The sequence below is a fragment of the Capricornis sumatraensis genome, chromosome 9 (assembly GCF_032405125.1).
Source record: "Capricornis sumatraensis isolate serow.1 chromosome 9, serow.2, whole genome shotgun sequence".
NCBI classification, from domain to species: Eukaryota; Metazoa; Chordata; class Mammalia; order Artiodactyla; family Bovidae; genus Capricornis; species Capricornis sumatraensis.
The window spans coordinates 60,041,130-60,065,398 of NC_091077.1; the positions used below are offsets into that span (position 1 = coordinate 60,041,130).

A 24,269-nucleotide genomic window follows, 5' to 3' on the forward strand; every position below is an offset into this window, starting at 1 on the left:
GAAAGAAATGACTAATTTCACAGCTGGCAAGGGGAGGGGTCTTTCCCTGAGAAAAGTCAGTAAAGGGAACAAAGTCCAATCTGCTTGCATTCTCTCCAGTGCAGTGCCTGATTTCTTCACTGAGAGAAGGGGACAGCTTTTCTAGGGGCAAAAGTTCTCATTTTCTCTAGAACTGTGTGTCTAGAAAGTACATTTCAGGGGCTGCATGTGTGGAAGGGCCACAGTCTACTGGAAAGGCTCTAGACACAAAGCCAGGACCCTAATCCCTGCTCTACCATCCATTCCTTGTGTGACTGAATTGAGCCCACTCCCTCTAGACTGTGCTCTTCCCATTCTGAGATGAGACGATGGACCAGGACATGGCTTGAACTCCCCAGATTAGTGTCTAAGAGGCTAAGAAGAGAGGTAGCTTCTGACCATGGCAACTGGTTGGAGATGGGACAGCTGTCCTCAGAGGGCCAGGCCCCCACCACTCAGCCAGCGTGCCCTCTCTGAGGAGCGCCCAGAGGGACAGCTATGCCACAGGGGGCTCTGGCAGATGTTGTCCAGCCTGGTCCTAATGATGTCCTGCAGCTCCTCGTCACCAAGCAGGACCGCTGCCGCCAGGGCCAGCCAGAAGTACTCGGTGGCATCGTGCGCATCCTAATCCCCAGCATGGGGGCAGAAAAGAGACAGCATTAGCAGACATTTCCAGGAGAGGCTTGGAGGCAATGCCGGGAAATTTAAGAAAACTAGCTTTTGCCTGTTTGACATCCTTTCCCACCCCTTTCTCCTGGTTCCTTGGGGGAGTTCCCTCACCAAGTCCACGGCAGTTCTGTGACATTGCTAACCTTGGTGGCCCTCCTCCCGAGGCACAGGGATGGCGTCTTACCCAGACACAGACAATCATGAAGCAGCATCACTCTGGGCACAGAGCTTTAGGTATATGAATATGACTCAAGCTGACTTGTCCCAGGTCACTCCCTGGGACCTTTCAAGTGTGACCTAAGAGAGAAAATGGTCCCTCATCCTTTTAGATGAGGGCTTGAACCTGCCAGTAATAGAAGGAGAAAAGGCCAAGTAATAGAGAGAAGTAGAAACATTCTAAGCCAAGGAATACAGAGAGAGGTCCCCACCTCTCTCTCAGATCCATGATGGCATCTGACTACCAGCTTCCAGAACTACCTGAAATTAAACTTACACCTGAACGTCCCAGTTCCTTGAGCCAATAAATCTCCTTATTTGCTTAAGCTAGTTTGAGTTGAGCTCTTTCCCTTGCAATGCCTAGAATCCTTGGTTGATGGAATCAAATCATATACATTTTGTCCCACTTCCTGGGAGCTGTGGATCAAAGGCAAGATTGCTGAGGGGAGTCCTTCACTACCCCATTTCTCCCTACATGGTTGGAACGCAGAACATACGGTTCTTCCGGTGAGACTCAAAAAGATATGTCTGGTTCTCATTAACCCTCATAAGTCAATAATAAATTCAGACCAGAAACACTCTGGCAAATAAGAAAAAGACAGCAGAGCTGCCCTAAGGGTCTGCAAACAGAAGCCACTGTTTCTGTGTGAAGAGAGAAAGGGTTGTGCTAAAGCAGACACAGACATCTGGTAAGGGAAGCCGGTGCCTAGGGACAAAGTTCAAGGGCCAGAATGCAACTGAGAATTATAGACCACACACACAGTTCTATTAATAGAAGTCACTGGAAAAATAAGAAGTTCTGGATTCAACTCCAGCAGAGCAAACAGGAGATCAGGGATAAGATCTTCTCAGGACCTAGGCATGGTTATACTCTTAAGACCCTGCATGTTATTATCTCAAACATGCAAACATGTACCTAGATTTCATCTAAAATATCATTTATAAAACCTCATAAGAAGTGAGTTTCAACTGACTAGTTCATCTACAACATTTTTTAGACATACAGTTAGGAATTAATTTTAATTTTGAAGCTTATAGTTCTTTTGTTTGGGGGTCTCGTGTATTGTTTAGGTCTCATATATTTTCACAGGCCCTGGAGGAGCTCACAGGCACTAGAACATGTGCCCATAGTATATGATAAATGAAATGGTCCCAGAAATCCCAGCAGGGCAAGGAAAGAGAGGAACACGTCTCCTCAGCAGAGATGGGAGCCTCTTTGAGGTCTCCAAGGGGGGCTAAGTGGAGACTGTCATTGTGTTCCCAGAGGAGCCACACCCCACCCTATGAGACAATACTCCCCGATTTACCTCTCTCTACTTTACCCTGAAGGCTCAGGGTCAGGGAAGAATACAACTGGACAGCAGCTCTCAGACAGCCTCACACGCCTGGTTCTTACCTTCAGCTGGTAGAAGGTGAGTCGGCCCAGACGATAATACACCTTGGCATAGTATAAGGCCTCCTTGGGGCTCTGCAGGCAGGGTGGACAGAGGGACAGAGTCTTCAGGTAGCAGTCCTCAGCCATCTCATACATGTGCAGGGAATAGTACACAGTGGCCAGACGGTGGAAGGCCACCAGCTCCTGCCGCTGATCTCCTAGAAATTGGAAGACTGAGAGAGAGATCCTACAGCCACACCTTGCATCATTAGTTCACTCATTCATTCTGTACAGTTTAGAGACCCTTTCACTTTTAACTCATGCTTTAGAATCTTGGGATCTAATGGGTCTATGACTGGTTTTGTCTTTGGTGGATTCACTGTTTCAATAACTAACTCTTTTAACACAAAATAAACTTTTAAAGAGAACAAAGGCTTCCAATTGTCTTTTTTGGAATATTTACAAGGTGGCTGTTTGATGCAATCTAAAAACATCACTTTTAAGCTTCAAAGAGCCAAAAGCCAAAGCTAAAAGAGAAAAATCCAACTCTCTGATATGGAAATATCCAGTCATGTGGAATAGCTTGAAAGGGTGAATATATCCTCCTTTCAGCTTCCGTCCAAGGAAGGATAAGAATGCTCCAGAGGGAGCTGCCTGGGCCCTCAAGGCCTTCCTAAGACCAGCAGACAGTTGCACAAATAAGGTTTTCTGCTGTAAAGGAAGAGTTAGGAAAAGAAGAGAGAGCTCTGAAGTGCAATTAAACACAATAAAGTTCAGTACCATCCAGATCTCATGCCCTGGAGAATGCCCAGAAGTCCCTTCTAGAATCATCACAGAAGACTCCATTTGCCCATACATCTAATCAAGCATGCTTTAATAAAACCTGCTTTTCCTCAAGCATCAATATTTGAGATGAGTTTATCTTTGTATATTCTGCATCTGCATTTTTTTTTTCTATTTTAGTGACTTACATTGTTTCTCATTAGCTTTTGTTGTAAATGCAAGCTATTTCAGCTACTGAGTGAGTTAGGTTAATGGGAATCTGACTTTCATTTACATTTCAATACCATAGGAAAATACGCACTTGACTAATAATCAACTAATTAAAAAGTTAAGGCACAGTGCTTTTGTAATAGGCCATTAATGCATAGGATAGGATAGGATAAAATACCATATGTGCATAGGACAAAATACCATTTACCCTGAACTCAGAATAAAACCAACGATACTAACTATAATAGTGTGCACAAGTAACACTTATCAAGGACTTATATACCAAGCACTGTGCTGTGGGTTTCAGCTGGATTATCATTGGTCTTCATAACAACTGCATGCTGTGGGTGTCATTTTTAATCCTGATTTGCCAATGACAAACTTGAGGCTTATAGATATTAAATTAAGCAACTTGCTTACCTGGGGGCTCCTTGACACTTTGACCTAAAGTTTGAACCTATGGAGTCTGACTCCATGGGTATGCTCTTACAACTTTGTTGTCCCTCAGGGAGCATCACCCCCTCCCATACAGTACCCCCAGACAATTAGGACCACCTACCTGCAACTGTGCTGAGTCTGGCTGCCAAGGTGGCAAACTCCAAAGCCTTCTCATAGCCTTCCAGGCTGATCTGCAGCTCTGTCAGCTTGTTGAAAATCCGGAGCTCGGTTCTCACTGCCTTCATCCTCCTTGCTAAGGGAACAGCCCCAGTCTGAGAACAGAGGCACAAGGAAACAGTCTAGCCAAGAATCATCAACACATACCATATTCTAGAAGGTTATATTATATCTTACTGCCAGGGACTGAGGGATGGCAGTGACTGAAGCTCAGGAGGAGATGGCACTTCCCATGCATGGCTTTTCTCAACTCTCTCCTGATCCTTGCTCAACTTAGTTGCTCTGCCCAGACCTCAGAGGTGGAGGAACTAGAGGTCATCAGGCTACCCTGAAACTGAGAGCAGGAAAGAGAAGACAACTTTCCTCAAGGCCACATGGGAAGTTACTCACCTTCCAGTTATACACTCCCTTAGCACCCACAGTGCTAATCTACGAAGTACATACATGGAGTATGTGCGTAGTGTCAGAGAATCCCCAGCAAATAGTCATTTCTATTATTTTCATTATGAATGTTGGGCAGGTCACTTCATCTCTCTGACCTTCAGTTTTGTCATCTATAAAATGTGTATGACCATGAGAACCTCAAAAGTCAAAGACGTGTTTTTCATTCACTCCTACCAGTGCCTGGCACATATTGCCTGCTTGATGAATGTTTGATGACTGAATAAACAATTGAACAAGCAAATGAGTAAGTATTGGAATAAGTGAAATTTTAGGATCAAATAAGATAACAAAGTTTCCTAAACTTCAGTCTGTAATGAACAATTATGGTTTTTTACATATCTACTTAACATATGGACATTTATTTAATTACTATTATTTCTTAAATTAACTGTCTTTTTTTTTCTTGCTTCATTCTTTGCAATAATATCTGTAAAATCATGCATCTGATGAACTGGTATTATACATATTTAATTTTTTAATATATTTTAATACATAATAAAACACAGTAAAGCAAAAGTGTTCATCCATAGACCAATCATCTCCCACCATGTCATGTACATAGAAACATTCTGGTCGACAAAGACATGAGCTACAAACTGTATAGTACCATGCACCTAAAAGTTGTCATTATTATGGTATGTTCTCTCGGGAAGAATACTTTATTTATCAACCACAAGAGTGACAGAGTTTATCAGCTCCTTCTTTGAGAGCCTGCTGGACTTAAGAGAGGGAGAGCCTGTAGGCATTGAATGAAGAAAGGAAGACACAGAAATACCATCAAGAGAGGGGAACTGGGCCCCAGACCAAAGTCCAAGTGAACCTGCCTACATTTGTGCCACAGCCTGGCTGGGGATACTGCTGACTATGCAGCCCATGACTCACTCGGTAATACTCCACTGCACGATGCCTGTGGCGAGTCCCGTTGAAGAACACATCACCCGCTTCCTCATAGAGCTTGAGAGCCAAGGAGGGCTCCTCTGACTTCAGGGCTTTCTGGATGGCTGCCTGGGTGGAACAGAGACTGCTGTCAAAGGTGGAGAGAAGCACTTCTGAATGTCCACAGGACTGGCAAGGACATCCTGACCATCTAGCTTAACCCTCTGTTAAAGTCCCCTGAACCTTAAATGACATGGAGATGAGATCATTTGATAAGATGATAAGTTTACTTTGATGGCCCTAGAAATGGTTTTCAGCAGCACAAACATCTTGTAATAGTTGAATATTTATTTTAATGTGTTTCAGAGAGAAAAGATTAATAATACATCAATAGATAGCTAGAGGGAAACTTGTATAACACAGGGAGCTCAGCTCAGCGTTCTGTGACAACCTAGATGGGTGGGATGGGGGAAGTGGTTGGAGGAAGGCTCAAGAGGAAGGGGAATATATGTATTATAGCTGACTCACATTGTTGTACAGCAGAAACCAACAGAATATTGTAAAGCAATTATCCTCCAATTAAAAATTTAAAAAAATAATACATCAAAATATCTGATTTTAGATAGCACCGTTTAATGTAAAAAGTTAAGTTGATTTGAAGTTGAGTCAAAGAAAAATAAATAAATAAATAATGGTACAGAGGTATTAGCTATGGTAAAACTATAAACGTGATGTATAAATGACTGAAGTTTGGAAAAAGTGAGTTCATCCAACACTTAAGAGTTTCCAGACAGAGAAACAGGCTCAGAATAAGGAGTTTTAAGTTTACATCAATAGTTAGTGGCAAACAAATGCCAGTGTCCTTGATTCCATTACCCTTCTCCTGGCCCTTATGATCTCTTTATCTCAAACAAGCTATTTAATTTTGCACCTAAACAAAATGTGATGAAGACATAGAAGAGAAGAATGTACCACACCAGCAGCACAACTACAGTATCTCAAAGATCCTTAGGTAGAGAATGGTTTACCTCAATGGGAATGACTGCAGAACATCAAGTCAGGTGGTAGTCTAGGGTTAGGGGTACCTGGGACCAATCCCGGTCTGTGAATTACAGGGCCAAGGTCCCTCAGTTATTTTTATTGCATATACAGATACACAAAGATAGAGGCAGTGAGATAACATCCTGGAGTCAGGAGTTCTGCCACCAAGCAATGAACAACCCCAATAGCCCCCTCTGGGCCTTTGTCTCCTAGAGAGAAAAAGACAAGACCAAATTTTCTGTTCTCTGATAATTCTTCCACTTCTAAAATCCCACAGCAGAATAGAGTCTCTGAAAGAAAAATCTTTAAGTCATACTGCTGGAGAGCAGTTTTAACCACTTACTAGCTGTATCACTTTAGGCAAGTTACTCAGCCTCACTGAGTATTGTCTGTAAAATGTAAATTTCAGTAGAAACTCCTGCAGCATTTGTAATGAGGATGAAACAACATCATGCATGTGAAGTGTTTAACAAAGTCTCGCATGCAAAGTAAGCCTTCAAACAATGTTATACAATCATTATTAAGACTCAGTGGAAGCAAATTTGTGTGAGTATAAGTAACAGAGTAAGGGAGTTGGGTAAAGGGGAAGAAAATGACAAATGAGAAGGAAGTGAAGATTAACAGGCATATTTTTGATAGAGTACATCTTCTTATATACCATCATAATGTCAGTATTGTACACATAGTGATAATGATGATGAAATACCATTTATTAAGCATTTACTAAGTCCCATGTACTTAGTAAATATTTATGTACATGTGCTTACTATGCAAATGTTATACTTAATATTTACTAAAGACAGATCCCCTCATGAAGAAACTGAGGCCCAGAGAGCTCAGATAGGTCACACGGTTCATAATCAATGGCCCTGTGATTTGATTCCAGGTCCATCTTTCTTTAAAGCAGAGGTACTTAATCTACACTATGATATACTACAGATGTTAAAGGTGTGCAAAAAAAAAATCATAAGAAAATAATGATGTTAATATACTGCAAACATCAACCTTCTTTACCTCCCTGAAGTCAAGCTGTGTGTTGAGCTTTAGAAAGATGGATAAAACTGCCAAGACAGATGAGCAAGTCTCCCATCATGTTCTTTTAGAGGTCACACACGCATATGGAAACTCAGGGACTGGCCCACAGCTGCTTGTATTTAGCCTACCAGATTGCCCTGGTTTCCATCTTGAGTCCAGGGAGCAGCCTAGAGTTGACTGTCCCTCTAAAAGCTTGACAAGAACATCACCTCTCCCTAGTTCCAGCTCACCACTTTGGAGGCTACAGCTGCTCCCACTCCCATGGTCCAGGCCAGCAGATAAGCTCTGCTGGAGACCTACCTGCAGGTACAGCTCCACCAGTTCATCTTCCTGCATGAGGTAGTGGAGTCGCCCAGCCCCAAGCCAGGCCTCAGCAGCCTTGTCTCTCTCCCCCAGGTCAATGAAGATACGCAGGCTCTCCTTGATGCAGGTGAGGGACCTCCTGAGGGACCTGGGGATGAACATGGACCTATAAGGTATAAGGGCTCAAAGAGACCTAGAGTCATTCAGCACAGGAGGACACTGAAGCTCTAGTGGGGAAACAACATTATTTCAGATCACACAGGGAGATCTGCCTAAACCAGCTGTGATCTGGATCTGCCTAAACCAGCTATGATCTCGTTCCAAACCAGCTGTGATCTGGATCTGCCTAAACCAACTGTGAGACCTTGAGAAAGTACAGAATCTCTCTGTCCCTTGATTTCCCCATCTGCAAAATGGAGATATAATTGTACCTGCCTCAGAGGATGCTTATGAGAAGTAAACGAGATAGTGTTTTGAACAGTGCCTAACATAGAGTAGGCACTTGATAAACGTTTAAATGTTAATTATCATTTTTATGATTACTGGCCCATGATCCAACTATCTTTCCATGACACTATAACATTTTTCATAAGAACCTAACACAGTGGATGACAAATGCATACTTACTGAGTAAATGCACAAAAGAATGACCATAGTGGTAACTGTAAACCATTAAAAAGATTTTGATGTTTTTATAATAAGAAAAATCAAAGAAGGAGGAAAGTTTTGGTGTTTAACAGACTACTCTTCAGTTATTTGGAAATTGTTCATGTAGAAAACTGTTCCCCTCACGTCAGGGATTAATGAAGAAATGAGGCGTAGGTAATAAAGTGTTGCACAGGTTCAGAATTCCAGAGCAAGAAGGAACACTGGGCATCACCAACTTCAGCAATAATTAGAATCGTCTAGAAACTCTTTAAACATGCATCCACAGGAAAAGTCATCACCTCAATGTGTTGACATACCATGCTAGCCTGGTACACTCTAGCTCAAGCAGCAGCATTTTGTCAAAGCTCCTTATCAGCTACTATTGTGACTCGATTATTGTGCAACTTGGGTTGAGACTCTCTCCTTATTTCATAGGGAAAATGGGCCCAGAGATGGGAAGTGACTTGCACAAGACTGCACACCACACTGGGGAACAATCAAAGGCCAGAACTCCATTCTCCTGAGTCTCAGCCCAGGACTCATCCCACAATACCCATGTTCTTCATAGTGTGATTCATGACTCACCTGTACCAACATTACCTGGGTTGCTTATTAAAAACAGATTCCCAGAGATCTCTCAGACTGACTGAATCAGAATCATCACAGTAGCAAGCCAGGAATCTGAATTTCTAAGACACACCTAGATTATACTACTTTGCACTGAAGTATGGGAAACACCAAACCATGCAAATCCTTCTAGAAACACTGACCATTACCAACTAAGTCTGTAAATAGTTAGGAGGTCCTTATCAAACATGGTTCCATCTCTTGATAGGCAACCCAGGCCCCAGACCCCCTTGTTCACAGTGATGGAAATAAGCATTGTTTTTGACTAATAAGGCCCTGATTCATCTTGGCAACAAGGCAGCTATTAGCCTTCAGAGAAACTGCCAGACATTTGGCCCTTGTAAGTCCTGAGAAGAAAGAACTCTAATTCTCTGCTGCCCTGCTTCTGATATAATATTTACTGACATCAAGGATGGGCAGTGACCACTCTCTGTCAAGAATCAGAATGTCAGATTTGCTGCTGAGATTGTGCTGTGAGCTGAGAAGCTGCACACAATGCTGAAGTGGTCACCAACCTCCCTGGCCTGATAATCACAGGCCTCCTTCACTATAGGAAGCCCTGACCTTTTCTCACCCACTCTGTACCCCTTTAATGCCAAGCAGGGATAACAGGTCTACAGGCCTGGCCTCCACTTCTCCCCCTACTCCCACTGTAACAATTAATGAAGACAGGACCCATACATCTCATCCTGGGACATTCTTGGGATATGGTTATTTTCTCCAAACCCTCAGGGAGCAAGATGTGGGTTATCACAGAGAAATCAACTCACAAGAATGCATTTTGATCTTAGAATTTTTCTCTCTGAGCTCACTGTGACTATGAAAGAGAGGAGGTCAGCGTTCCTCAAAACATACTCCAAGGGGGAAGGCAGGAGTTAGAGAGAGCCAGATGCCCACGTAACTCTATCAACACTCCATGTGCATGGATTTTCCAAAGACCACTGGTTCCACCAAGACTTATACTTGATTCATGACTCCAGTATAAGACAAGCACCTTATGGTCTAAAGTTGGGAAGTGGTCTCCAGCTTCCTTGGTTCTTTCCTACCACCACTCACCACCCCATGTATTTACATCTACCAGTGGCTATGCTATATCACCCACAAGATGAGTCACTAGCTTGGTCTGGAATGTCCCAGCATGCCAATTCTTACAGTCAACACCTGCAGGTTCTAGGTGTGGCTCAGCTCCCAAATCAAAGAAGTAAGGAGAACAGCTGGTAGAAGACTATGAAATCAGTCTTGATCCCAAGTCTCATGAATTCCTAGCCAGCTATGCCCAGGCCCTGCCATAGTATCTCCTCTCCTCTTAAACCCTCAGTTTTCTCTTTTTCTCATTTTTTTCTGCCCCCAAAATTCAATCTCTGCAGCTGAATCCTCGTTTCTTCCTTCCTGTGTGGATATCAGCCATGAGTCTGTGGTGAGGTGACCTCAGTACACCTGCCTTCCCAGACTTCCTCCTACCAACCCCTGCTGGGGTTTTCCAGATCCCTGCCCTGCCTGGATGAATGTTGGACCTCTGGCCAGAGCCCAGCCTCCACTAATTGGTCTCATCCAATTTCCATAATAAGAACTGCCACTCACCAGGGGCTGACCCTGGGCCAGGTGTTGGGATACAAATTTTCAGTACACATCCTTTCATTTAATCCTCAAGAAATCCCCAGCCATGAAAGTTCTTAGCTCATTTTGCAAATAAAGAAACCCATGGGTCTTTTAAAAAACTTGTCCATGTTTGCATTCCTCATTTCTAAAGCTTTATGTGTAGCTTTCTGCTGTTTTGTCTTTAATAATGGCACTGACAGTAATTGTTACTATGATTTATTGAGACCTTAGCATGCACTAGGGGCTTGACATGCATAATTTCATTTAATCACCACAACAGCACTAAGAGAACAGTATTATTATCATATCCATTTGCAAATGGGAAAAATAAGGCTTTGAAGGGTAAGCAATAAAGACCAGGTAATAAACTCTGTTTAAACAAGGATCTAACCCTGAGAATCAAATTCCACAGCTCCCCCACAGACCCTCAAACAGTGCTCAATTTCTGGCTCAGAAATCAACTGTGGAAAGGCTTTTGTTTCTTTTGCCACTTTAACAACTTCAAAATTTTGAAGGACATAAGCAAACTCAAACCTTGAACAAAGTGCCCCCATTGGAAAAAGATGGATGGTGATGTACATCCTAGGCTTGTGATAAAAGAAGGACATGTCAGCAAGTGCAATTCTTTCCTTGTTTATGATTCCAAAAATGTTAGGGATTAGTCATATTAGCTATACTGAAAACCAAACATTGAAACATTTTTTTCAGTTCCATAGGAGTAAGATGCACAAGAATAAGAATAAAAGCCATGAAAAATGACTTCTAGGCATCTAGGGATTGTATTATATGCAAAGAATCATTACTTTGCTAAGGCTTGTTGCATGCAAGGTATTTCTTTCTGAAAAATAACATGCACATCCTTTGTGTCTCTTAGCAACATTTATGTGATACTTGCAGTGAGTATGTGTATAATATCTACTTCCTGACCTAGATGATAAGCATTGTCAGCTCAGGGACTGGGCTGACATTTGTCAGCTTTTAAAATAGGGTCTGGGCCATAGTACATGTTCAGCAAGTATTAGTCGAATTGATCCAATAGAGCCATAAAGTTCTCAAGTAACTCACCTGGTTCAGCTCTACAGCTGAGGCTATAGAAAGTCTAAAGTCTATATTGTATCACCTTGAGACAGAAGACAAGACCCCTAATGACCTTTCTCGTTGAGAGACTGAAAGACTTTATCAAACTAGATTCTGTAGTCATCACCATGAAAGTAAAGAAAGCAATTCTCAAAAGATATACTGAACAAAGGGACAGCAAAGTGTCTCAAGACAAAATTCTGAAGGCTGAGCCGAAGTTTTCATCATCTACTGCCCTGCCTTCCTACTCACCATCACTGAACACTAGAGAAAACCTTTCAAATAGGAGGAATGTAAATAAGCAGAAAAGCAGTATGGGTAGTGAAAATCACTCACTCTTTCTTCCTCATAAGGTCATCCTGAGATTGCACGTTGGTTGGTAATCAGTGCATGCTCAATGAATGTCTTCTGTTACTATTATGACCACCATTTTCTATATGGATGCCGACTGTGCCAGTCCAGAGGCCCACTGTAAACCCCTGCACCCCCATCTAACCTCCACATCCCTCCCCGGGAAGTAGGCTATAGTCTTCTCTCTCCTTTAGTACCTATACCCAGAGAAACATCAAACTCGGTCTGTTAAATCTACAAAATGTTTTTCAAATGTGTCCTCCCCTTTCCATTGCTACAGTTAGACCCTTGGTCCCAAATGGTCTTCTCTTACCCTTCTCCAGTTTTCAAAATCTTTCTTATCCCTCAAGGGCATCTCTAAATGTTATCACCTTCATGAAGTGTTCCCTGACAGATCCACCAACCCTTAGCTGAAAGTGTTGTTTCCTCTCCCTCCAAACCTGCCCCGGCAGATGCCTGCCATCTCGCCCATGAACACTTCCTGCCTTTGCCTGATATGGCTTTGAGCTTTGTAAGAATGGAAATTCCATGAGGAGAATTTAGTTGAAAAAACCATTATCAAAACCCACCTAATAAATTCTTCCTAGAAGTCAGTGCCAGGAACAAATTTGCTCCAACAGATACATTTGTTTTTATTTTTTTTATCAGACAGTGAGAACCTCATATGGTTTTCCCCTTTTTACCTCAGCTACCAGGAAGCTTAGAGCTAAATTACAGTAACCACCTCCAGGTGCATGGAAACACTTGTTTATCGATTTCTGTTAGCTGGTCTTTGTTCTATTCTTTTTCACAAAGGCTTTGCAGGAGTAGTTGATTTACACATGCTAAATAAATATAGCATTATAGCATGTTCTTGACAAACTAAGCACCCTGAAAAGGGGTAAACATCTTATGCCCACACAAATATATATGTCTCTCTGTTCTACTCTAGACACCAGGTCTGCCCACTTGGAGTTTACAGTCACTACATCAAGACCCTCTGAAGCTACTGCAGAGTCTTTAAAAATCCCCAAAAGTTTAGGTCTCTGATCTAGAAGGCCCAAAACTTTAAGAATCTGCCTCCAAAACCCAAGACTCTGGAGGCAACAGGAATTCTTATACTAACACGGCCATTACCAGTGTCAGCATAGCATAGCTGGCTCATCCTAGACTTAACATTTTAGAACAAGAAGGCACCTTATTCAATTTAACCTTATAAATGGGGCAACCAAGAGGAGAAATGACTCATTTAAGGACACGTTATAAGCTCATGGCAGGCTCAGGTTTCCTGACTCCCAATCCAGTTTTGGTCTCTTCTCCCACTGCTCTGTGGCCTGTGACTTCCAGACACTCCTTGGAGCAACTCCAGCTACACACTTTCCCTTCTCTCTATATACTCCTCACACCTAAGAAATCCAGTGGTCCTTCATATTGCCTTAAGAAAGACCTCTGCACTCTGTTGACAGAATCCAGGGCTTTTTCTTTGGCTTTTCCCTTAGAATATCAGTGGTTTTCGACAGCTGGAGGCAGGAGGAAGGCTGTGAGCAAAGGATGGCAGTTGGGTAGGTGACTAATCACTGCACAGCAATTAATCCGAGATTGAAGTTGCACACAGGGAAGGGTGGCAATAAACCTGACACATATTTGCCACCCATACTCCTGTCCCTTAAAAGTCAACTTTCCCAAAGCCCATTCTCACTATGTGTTACCATGAATATATGACTATCTCATCTCTAAGATTAATTTAAGCCTACCTTCTGGATCTGCTCCCAAACTATACAGATTCCTAAGGTGTTCTGAACAGAAACAAAGTGGGGCTGGGGCCAGGCTTCCTGGCCCCTCACAGGCTGCAATGATCCAAAACTCCATTCCTGGGACAAAAGACAATGGGATATTTGGAGGATACCTGATTCTTGTGAGAGAGGGAAGAGATGAGGGAGAGGGAGACAGAATGGGAGAAAGAAAGACAAAGAAAGATTTCATTATCTGATTATTAGGTGCCCAAGGTTACCACGTTGCCTAGAAAAGCAAAAATTATCATTTAAATAGCTTTTCCTCAATTACTTCTCTTTGCTCAACCCTAGCAATCATCTCTCCCCCATGTTAGAAGTCATTCATAATTATGAATAAATGCTACAATGCCAATCTATTGCAAAGTATATAATTAAATATAAACCATGCAGAGTTTAATGGAAACAATTAAAGGCTTGTTAGAGAGCAGAGTTGCAGGCCATGCCATTGGCAAATGAGGATCAGGCAGATCTGATCAGTGAAGAGACAGAAAGGAAAATCAGCAAGAGATGGCAGGATAGTTCACCTGAGAATAATTTAAATACCAAGAGTGAAAAAAAAAAAAAGCCTTTGGGTAAAACAGTTACGTTTTGGGATATTTTTGAAAAATGAGCCTTTCTAAGAGAGTCCCGAAAAGTCAATCACAAAACACTTCTTTTGCTATGTTTAGTCTACGACTCAGTGCACAGTTGCAGTTATAACCTTAGCTTCTTAACTAAAAAGTGAAAATAAACTTAGTTTCATCATTTCCAGTTTCATTTTAAAGGTAAGTTACCATCAAAATTTTTTACTGTGAAATTTTACACCCCTGCTTTCTGTGCATTTATTTACTTTGTGTCTTTTCTCTAATACCAACTGTCCTCAGGTAATGAAGACCTCCTGAGAGTTCCATGGTCCTCAGTATAATAATTGCCACCTCTCTGAATTATGCACCCTCAGCCACATCCATTTGATGGATTATTATAGAGACACACAGGTAATTACTTGTAACATAGCCAACATGATCGAGCCTTATCAGGCACTGTCCAAGTGTCCCGTGTGCACTAACTGGTGAGGAAGCAGAGGCATGGGCAAGTATAAAAATTGCCCAGAGTCACACAGCTAATAAGTGATGGGTGGCACTGAGTTTACAATGTGTGTTAGCTGCAAAGACGACATTCTTTTCCATGATACCATAAACACATCATGTACATTTGGACCTAACTTTGTGAGGGAAAGTATACTGATTCTCCTTAAGGAAGGAAAGATGTTTCTAGGAGAGTCCTTGAGCCTGCACTCACCTGGATGTGTTTAGGTTCCGATAGAGCTGTCCAAGGGATTCCAGCAGCCTCCCCTCCATCTCCCGGTCTCTGAGTTGCTGAGCTAGTGTCAGCCAGTGCTCGTGGTAGGTGATGCATGCCTCGGGGTTTGGGGACACAGAGCTGTAGAAATGGCAGAGGGATTTGGTGACCTGAAGCTGACCTGAACATAAAGCAGGAACATGGATGAGATGACTGGAGACAGGACAAAGGAAAAAAATGTCCTCTAACACTTTTCTCTAAAGCATCTCAGCAGCACAGGACATACTCACTCTTCAGGTGTTGATGCCTTAAGCCAAACAGCAATGCCATTTCATAACAAAAGCGGCCACTAGCCAGCTGGTGTCCATACACCTGGACCTGGGCCAACCAGAGAAGCACCTGTATTAATTCCATGTCTGTCTCCATGCTGGCCTGGAGTGTAGAATAGAGTTGCACAGATTGTAGAAGATAGTTCCTGGCTGGCTGCTGAGGCCAGGACTTCAGGGTCAGATGGCCAAGATTGGCCAAAGCCACTGCCTGGTTGCGCACATCCCCTACCTCCTGGGCTCTGTTCAAGGCCCGGAGATAGCTCTTGGCTGCCCTGTTCACCCTGCCTTCACCTTGAAGTCCAAGTCCCATGAGGTTATAGACCACTCCTTTGTGGATAACACTCTCTGTCTCCTTCAGGGAGTATAAGAATGGCTCAAGGATGTCCAAAGCCTTCTTTGGCTGGCTGGATAAGAGATAGGCCCATGCCAAGCAGAGGGAAGACTCAAAAGCTTCCTGCTCACTCAGCAGCTGGCCTAGCATCAAAGCTTGGCTCAGGTAATGGATGGCACCATCAGGAGATCTGTGTTGGAGGTACACTTTGGACAAGATGAGACACAGGACCCTCTGGGTGCTCCAGTCTGCCTGTTCCTCACAGGAAGTCAGTGCCTGCCTGAGTGCCGGGCAAGCCAGGGAAGAAACTTCACCCCAGCTTGGGGAGGAGATACCAACGAGCTTGGTGGTATTCTGCAGGACCAGGTGGACCTGCCAAATTGGAAGGGCCATCCCTTGGACACTCGGAGTTCCACGCAGCCGGACAGAAGCCACTGCAAGGTGTGGCAGATATTTCTTGTCATAGAGAAAACTCAAGATGGTGGCTGCAGCATCTGAGGTGGGAGGGTGTCCAGAGAGGAGCTGCAGGCGCTCGGCGAAGGGCAGGACCTCATCATGCCGGCCAAGGCTTAGGAGCAATCGGATGGCCAGAAAGCAGGCCCTGGCCTCCAGTGGGCAGCTGCCTGACACGATGCCCTGTCTCAACACATAGGCCACCACATCCAGCTCGCTCCTGGTACTATACTCCCGGTCAGGCAGGCAGGCCAACAAGGTACCTGCCTTCTCCAGCAAGGATGAGCCTTTATGCCTCAGCCTCTGCCTCAGGTAGATGGCCGCCAAATTGATATACAGGGCAGCCACCAAGGATAGATCCTTAAATCCCCCGTTGAGAATGTGGATGGCCTCCTCAAAGTACACCCTGGCCTGAGAGAGTTTGACCTTCCTGACACTTAGCCGACCCAGGAGGAAGCAGAGCCGGGCGTGGGCCCAGGTCATGTGGCTCCGCTTGGCCCACTTCCTGGAGGCCTCCAGGTAGGCCATGAGCTCGTCCTCCTCAGAGTAACTATAAAAGGAAGACGTGAGAAAAGAGAAGGAAAAATCATAGAGGCTCTTAAAGTGGTCAGCATATCCCTCATGATCCAGAAAAGCCAATATGGGGGCGAAGTTCTCAGCCTCCTCCTCCTCCTGACCAGTGTTCAGGTTCATGAGCAATTCTGGGTCATCGAGGTCATCAGGCTCCGGCAGATGATAGGTGTCTGAGGCAGCTGAAAGCAGCTCTTCCTCCAGACTGGAGTCCTCAGAGCTGCTGGACTGTCTGGAGCCCATGGCCTGATGCTCCTCCCAGGCTCCACCAGGCCGGGTCTCCTTGAAGCCTTCGGATTGGGACACTGTAAGGGACAGGCAGAATTGAGCAACACTAAGTACCTGCAACTATTGTGGCCAGCTCTTGGCAAGAGGACAAGATTCTGTCCCACAGGACTGGAGGTCTGGTTCAGCATGATCGCTACTCACCGCTCAGATCGTTTGGAAGACTTTGGATGGATTCAAACCCACCTGGATAGAGATGAAGGACAGACCTGAGTTAGGTCAGAATGGTCCAGCATGCCTATGCCTGCATGCGTTCCCTGGACCAGTGGCCCCTTGGACACTTTGTGTTTCAGACCAACTGCTGTCCCTAAGGTACAAGACAGCATCTCCCCTTCACCATCAGTGCTGTGGGGACCTAAAGATTATCTGGTTTAACCCACTCACCATACAGTTGAGAACTGAGGTAGAAATGAGAACAGAGCCAGAGAAGAAAAGACAGAAACAGGAGCTCCATGCCAAGAGGTGTGAGTATGCAGGGCAGGGGTGATGACAGAATCTTAAGGCCCAAATCTTTCAGTGAGTTTATGACAGAGCCATGAACCAAACTCCATGGGCAGCACACTCTTGGCATGTGGCATTGCCTCTCGTTTCCATGTGTACAGCCTTCCTTCTTCCTTCCTCTGTCATCCACCCATTCAACAGATTCAGTGTGCATAATGTGCTTTGTAAATATGATAGGATGAGGTGACCAAATGTCAATAATTAAGAAAAGAAGGTAAAGAAGCATCTGAGGTTCCTAAGTCTTGTTCCCTGAACTACTGTGGTGGGATGAGGTGGGAGAAAGCACAATCTCTAGTAGTTTTAGACATTTTGAATTTGTAGTACTTGTAGGAGCTCTAGCAGAGAATCAAATAGATCTGTGGCCAAGGAGAAAAGTGGAGACTTGCAAACATGGATTTGTGACTGACACTGTCACAAAGAATGTCTCAAAGTCCCAAAAGAAGGATTTGGAAGGAAAAGCAAAGCAGGTGGAGGAGGAGCGGTTAGAGGAGATTTGTGAATGAGCTGGGAAAACATCAGCATTTTACTGGCAGATGAGAGCCAATCCAGGAGACTGGAAAGGCACAGAGAAAAGAGGAATCATGGAGACCAGGGTGGTTTATGGTGCAGCCATCTAACAAAAGTGACACAAGTGAAACAAGATAAGTGAACAAAAATGAACACATTTCACCGTGTTCAAAAGTAAATAAAAATGAAATAAGATAAGGTGAAAACCAAAAAGATGACCTTGGGCTTGGCAGCAAAGAAGTTGACCCCCTTGGCCAAAGTAGCCACAGTGAAGCTTGTGGAGGTGAAGGCCAGGTTCGTGCTCCATAGAACAGGGGCTGCTAGAAAAAAGATTCTACCTCTTCCTGACAAAGTAGCAATAGTCAGCCACCTGTGCCCCTACCCTGAGCTCTCCAGTGAACTTTGAGGGTAGCAGGCCCCTCACCAAATCAAGCCTCCACTTGCTATTCTCAGGAGAAGGTTTCTTCTGTGAGTGTCATTGAAGGTACTTGATATCTGCAACCCCAAAAGGTCCTACAGCCAAACACAGCAGAGCTAGAGAGCTGGGCTCTGGGTTCCTGCACCTGTCCCTCACTGATGTTGTGGGACATGTGCTTGTTCTACTGCAACCATTTCTCTTAGGCCAGGACCCCCAAGAACACAAATAATTAGGAATTACCAAAAGAAAAAATACTTCCTCTCAGAGAAAGAATGGAATTTACCAACAGGATGCCCCTTCTGTTGGTTGCCTCGGTGCCAGGGACAACCTGTGAAGCCATGAAGTGCAGCCCGGCACCCAGCAGAGATGCACCCTTGGTCTGTAGATAAGAGCTAATGGGCTGCCTGAGACCTGTCCCTAGATCTCCCTCAACCACTGGGTCAACAGTTGGCAGATACCCTGGATCCAAGTCTATAGCCACCCCTACCTCCAAAGCAGGCCCCTAATCCTTGATTTTCAGACCTTGGCTCCTGACTACCAGGCTACATTCATAACTTCAGCTTCCTGGTTCAGCTTGGTGCAGCAGTGTGATCTGCCCGTAGTAAGAAAGTACTGCCTGGGCTGGTGCTGATACCTGGGCAAGGTGCTAATCACAAATGTTCCTGTGCCTGGAGAAAGTTTCTAACTCCCACTTCTGCTCCAGAGACTAGCCTGTGAGTCCTTCTGCAGAATCTCTGGCCATACCCATGAAATATGTGCCATCTAATGTGGCCACAAAGGAGTGGACGCAGTATCTCCATCACTGAAGAGATAGGAGAAACAGGAATCCTTCCTCAAACCCTGTCATTGGATGAAGCACTTCTTGACACAGAGCAGGGGACCCCTCACAAAGTAAGGGAAAGGAGTGTCATTCATTCATTCAGTCAGTCATTCAGACACCACTGAAACTGTGCTAGGTACTGAGGCTCCTCACTCACCCAAGACTGACATATCCAACAGTCCAAAGTCATTTTGTGTCAGGGACAATGTGGAGAAGTAGGAGTTGTCCTGACTAGAGGACAGGGGAGGGCAGTTCTTATCCTGGTTCAGGCGCTAATTCACTTGGGCCTCAGCTTCCTAATCTATAAAATGAGAGAAGTCATTTCTAAGGGTCTTTCCAGCTATAATGTTCTATGGCCGCACCTTTATTATTGTGGGGCCAGACCTACTTCAGCCCTAGGAGGAAGACCCTCAGCCACAACCCAGGAAGTTTTCTTCTCCAGTTTAGAATGGAAGGTTCAATATGGGCAGCCTCCCATTCTATAGCTGAACTGACTTCATTACATCTCATAGTTTTTAGGCACCAAGTCCCTGTGACTTTAGAATCATCTGAAATCCAAAGTGAAAATGCTGCTAATCAAATATGACCCAGGTCATTAACTGAACTGTGATCACAGCCCCACATACATACATGTGATTAGACTTTAGAGATACTGTACTTTTTGGTTAGGAACAATTCCTTAATCTTGAGGAGTTTGGGCTTTTTCGGGGGGTGGGGAGGCAGTTGAGAAGCAAATACTCACTAAGCTGGTAGACAGATGTTATGTCAGTCTGAGCAAGTGTGCGGAGGAAGCTGACACACTCAGCTTTCCTGTCACTTCCCAGGAACCCCAGAGAGCATTTTTCCTCATCACTGAAAAAGGCGGAGTTCTTGCTCCTGTGTTGAGGCAAAAGACATGGACACAGATCAGTGCAAGGTTTCAGACACGACCTCTTCTCTCTTCACCCTAGAATGCAGTGAAGGACACAGAGAAGCCATCAACCTACACAGTCAGAGCTGAAATCAGACTCCTCATCTCACTGTTGTATAATGCTTTTATCTGTACATCAAAGAAGAGCTGGAGGCACCTCATCTGTGCAGAACCGACCTAAGTGGTGGCTGAAGAAGTGGCACATGAAAACAACCCTCCAATTAAATCTCCATCTCTCAAGAAAAACAAAACCCCTTCCTTCAACCCCTACCCATTCTGTGAGACCACATGGTGACCATTTCTAGGGAAAGAAATAGGAACTGGCTGTCCTAAATGCAGGGGTTGGAAAAGGACCATTAAAAGATGTTTCTTTGACAGATTATTTCAAGAAAACACTCAGGACTGATGACACAATTTAGAGGAACAATGGAGAAAGCTTGACTATAGTCAGAAGAAACTCTTCACAGCTGATATTGACATCAGATTCCATGACACAGCACAACAGTGTTATGCACCATAAAGAGAGGGAAAGAAGGCTGAGGCATGGGAAGTGGGTAGAAGGAAGGCCAGGGGGCTAGAAGAAATGATTATAAATAACAGAGCTCTGTATATTCACTTTACCGTATAAACTAATTGTTAAAACCAATTTGTCAGCTAGATACCTGTCATAAAATCAAAGAACATGAAAACTAGAAGTGCCTTGGAAAGTATTCAGTCCAATATCCATCTAGACAACATTTAATATCTCTTTGTTCCCAATATATTTTTAACTTCAGAATCCAGCTTTAAAACAAAAATAACTTGAAAGCCCAAGTGTTAATACCAGCTAATACTTTGTGGGGGCTGTTTATTATGAATCACTTACTCATTTAATGCATGCAGTTGCCCTATGATGCATATACTATTCTTATTCCCTTTTTACAGAGGAAGAGACTGAGGTACAGAAAAATAAAGTCTGTGGTTCAGTTCAGTTCAGTCTGTGGTTAGGTAACCATAAAGCAGGATATAAGAGGAGCTTCTTTACTTCAAGCATGATTAAGGGAAGGGCTGGGATGCAGTGCCATGGTCTGCCACTTACCCATTGTCTCCGTAGCTCAGATAAATGCAGTTTGAAAGTCAGCCACTTTAGTAGCTGTTTTCTAGTTGAGAAAACTAGCCACTAATGTGAACTGCTCAAGGTCACAACTCTGATTAGAGGCAGAACTGGCACTAAAGCTTGTCTTGACATCTGCAGCTCTTGACACAATACTTAAGTCAGTCAGTTCAGTCACTCAGTTGTGTCTGACTCTTTGCAACCCCCTGGGCTGCAGTACACCAAGCCTCCCTGTCTTATGGAACCCCTATCTCTCTGGCTTGACCTCCAGATTCTCCCCAGCAGTTTAAGATATTCCATTCTTGAAAGAGCATGTAATTGAATTCTACATCTAAACTCATTTGAGATAAAAAGAATGATATGATCCCATTCCTGAATTTACTATTTCATTTACTCTTCATAACAATCCTATGATGTAAGTATTTTTGTTCATATTTGTAGATGAAGATTCAGAAAGGTTTAGTGACATGCTCAAAATTACACAGCTGGAAAGTGGTAAAGCTGAGACCGAAGCTGAGGTCTTCTGCCTCTGTGTCCATTGCCTATGGCTAATATGCTAATGCCCTGAGTCCCAGATATTTAGAGAGAGTCCAAGAAGCTTGACAAATTACATTAGGGCTTGCCGGCATGGAGATGGACTTAGAAGGAGTGTGGTAGGGCTTCTAGAAATACAAGAAGCTGAAGCACAGGGCTACTTGCCACCATATACATAGACAAAGCATGGATAAAATCTGATAAACATTTTAATATAGTTTTTAAAGAGAGAAAGGGAAATTCCTAGGAGCCAGAAACAAAAGAAAAAAGCAAAGCCAAATTGGTAAGTTAGAGTAGATGGTCCAGAGATGCTAGTGGTTCTCATCTGGGACATTGGCCCTCAGAGGTGGGGCTGACCTGCTAATACCACTTAGGGACAGAATGTGACTTTGGACCTGTGTGAAGCAGGGAAGCTGAATGGAGCTCCCAAAATAGCTTTGTGTTCCCTATGGCCTAAAGTCTAGAAGTGCTGCGACTTCTATAAAAGGGGATTGGAAACTTCTCATAACCTGCCAAGAACACGCTTTCTGTCTGTCTGAGTGTCTGGAAAAAATAAACCACCTAGGCTTACACTATTACAAGGTGTGGGATATGAATTTACACTGCACAATGTAGGTACCCTATCAGAGAACCAAATCTGAACCACTGAGTTTCTAAGTTTCCAGGGAAAGCAAAGGCCAAAAGTGCTCTGCTGGAATGCTTTCTGTAGTAAAGGCTTCAGGCAAAGACCATCTTTTAAAATGTTGAAAGTTCATTCACATAACTGAAAATACAAACCACACAAGAAAATGAACTATTGATGAAGAGAGTCAGCAAATGCACAAATGGGTAGATCAACACTACAATAGAACTAACAGTAATCTGAAGATAATTTATAATAAGCATGGTTAAAATAATGAAATAAAAAGAATGAATAGAGGCTACAATGAAAATATGGGGCTATAAGAGCAGAAACAGCATATGTGAAAAATAGTAAAATACAAATTTTAGAAGTGAAAATAAAAGCATGGACATTTGGGACCATATGAGTAAAGTTAAACAACAGGTTTAGTCACAACAGAGAAGAAAATTGGTGAAACTGAAGAATGTTCTGAGGAAATCACCCAGAATGTAGCCTAGCATGACAAAAGATGAAAAATATAAAGGAACTGATTAAGCAAGATTGAGGATAGAATGACAAGTCCAACATACCTCTAACAGGAATTCCAGAAGAGAGACTAAAGAGAATGAGAGAGAGGCAATATTCAAAGGAAGAATGACTGAGCATTTTCCAGAATTGAAGAAAGACATGAGTCTTCAAATTGAAGAAGCACACCAAGTCCTAAGCAAAATAAATAAAAATAATACAATTTAAACATGATTTCCATTTCATTAAGGTTATAAGTCTTTTTGGATTTTCTATTTCTCCTAATCATTCTTTCTGGGTTCAATTATCAATTAATTAACTATTCAACTCATGGAATAAAAGAGTTAAATATAAATGATAGGAACATAAATTTATGAAATAAAAGCAAAGTAGAAAAATTATAAAGGTAAATATGAAATTAATGAAATAGAAAACAAACAATAAAGATGGTCAGCAAAAGAAAAATTGGTTTCCTGAAAAGACTAATAAGATTGACAAAACTCTGGCAAAATGGATTTGAAATTTTATATTAATAATTAATTTTCACTCTACACTTTGAAGATATTATTCTACACCTATGTAAATGATCATGCAAGAGTATATTTTAAGTATCTTAAAGAGATGGAAAGCATTTACCAACTCACAGATCTCCACTGAAATATCTACCTAGAGGTGTACATGATGGAGAAGGAAGTGGACAACTTGCTATAAATAATAGGATATATCAAAGCTAGACATACTACGGTACAATTGCAAAACATCAATAACAAAACAAAACCTTAACAAAACAGTGAGATAAAAGCTACCTACTGCAAAGAAATGGTTATGAAACAGCAAACTTCTCATCAACAAAAATAGATGCCACAAGAAATGGAATTATAAAGAAGACACAGATAAACAATAAGAATAAAAGAGGGGATTAACAAAGAAATTTTTTAACATTTAATACCATGAAATATTGGCTTTTCTCCTATTCTCTTATATCTGGTTTTGAGTACATTAATCTTTCAATCTTGTTTATTTTTAAATGTAGGCATTTAAGTATATAAATTTCTTGTAAGTAACACTTTACAAAAATTATATCTTTTACAACATGAATAAATCTTAAATTTATAATGTCAATTGTGGAAAAGGCCAGTTGTAGAAAAAACATTTATATAAAATTTTAATACACAAAACCATAGTATTTTCATTTATAAACAAATGTCAATTTTTTAAGTGTATCAGAATAAAGACTAGAAATTTCAAACAGTGTTGGCCTATAGGATGGAATCAGGATCAGAGGATGGAAGTATGAGGGGGTAAAAAGGCATCTTCAATTATATCTAAGGACTTTTTTTCACTTAAAACACACACAAACTCAAACACAAACACATTAAATGCTTTAAAAAAAAAAAAAAAGAGGACAAATGTGGCCTCCTGTCACTCTCAAAAGGGTGATAGTCTTCAAAGTCA

The 24,269-nt window shown here is 42.7% G+C and overlaps 1 protein-coding gene across 1 annotated transcript in view; it reads right to left on the reverse strand.

Moving 5' to 3' along the window:
* Positions 1–450: 450 nt before the first annotated feature.
* The window catches only part of SH3TC2 (SH3 domain and tetratricopeptide repeats 2), a 43,774-nt gene continuing 19,955 nt past the window's right edge, over positions 451–24,269 (reverse strand). Inside the window, exons 9-17 of the mRNA XM_068981117.1 lie at positions 19,894–20,027; positions 17,050–17,091; positions 15,228–16,925; positions 14,938–15,118; positions 7,583–7,733; positions 5,213–5,335; positions 3,831–3,981; positions 2,300–2,496; positions 451–642 (exon numbers count right to left, since the gene is read on the reverse strand). Of these exons, the coding sequence (XP_068837218.1) occupies positions 451–642; positions 2,300–2,496; positions 3,831–3,981; positions 5,213–5,335; positions 7,583–7,733; positions 14,938–15,118; positions 15,228–16,925; positions 17,050–17,091; positions 19,894–20,027 (2,869 nt within the window). The remainder of the gene's footprint in view (positions 643–2,299; positions 2,497–3,830; positions 3,982–5,212; positions 5,336–7,582; positions 7,734–14,937; positions 15,119–15,227; positions 16,926–17,049; positions 17,092–19,893; positions 20,028–24,269) is intronic.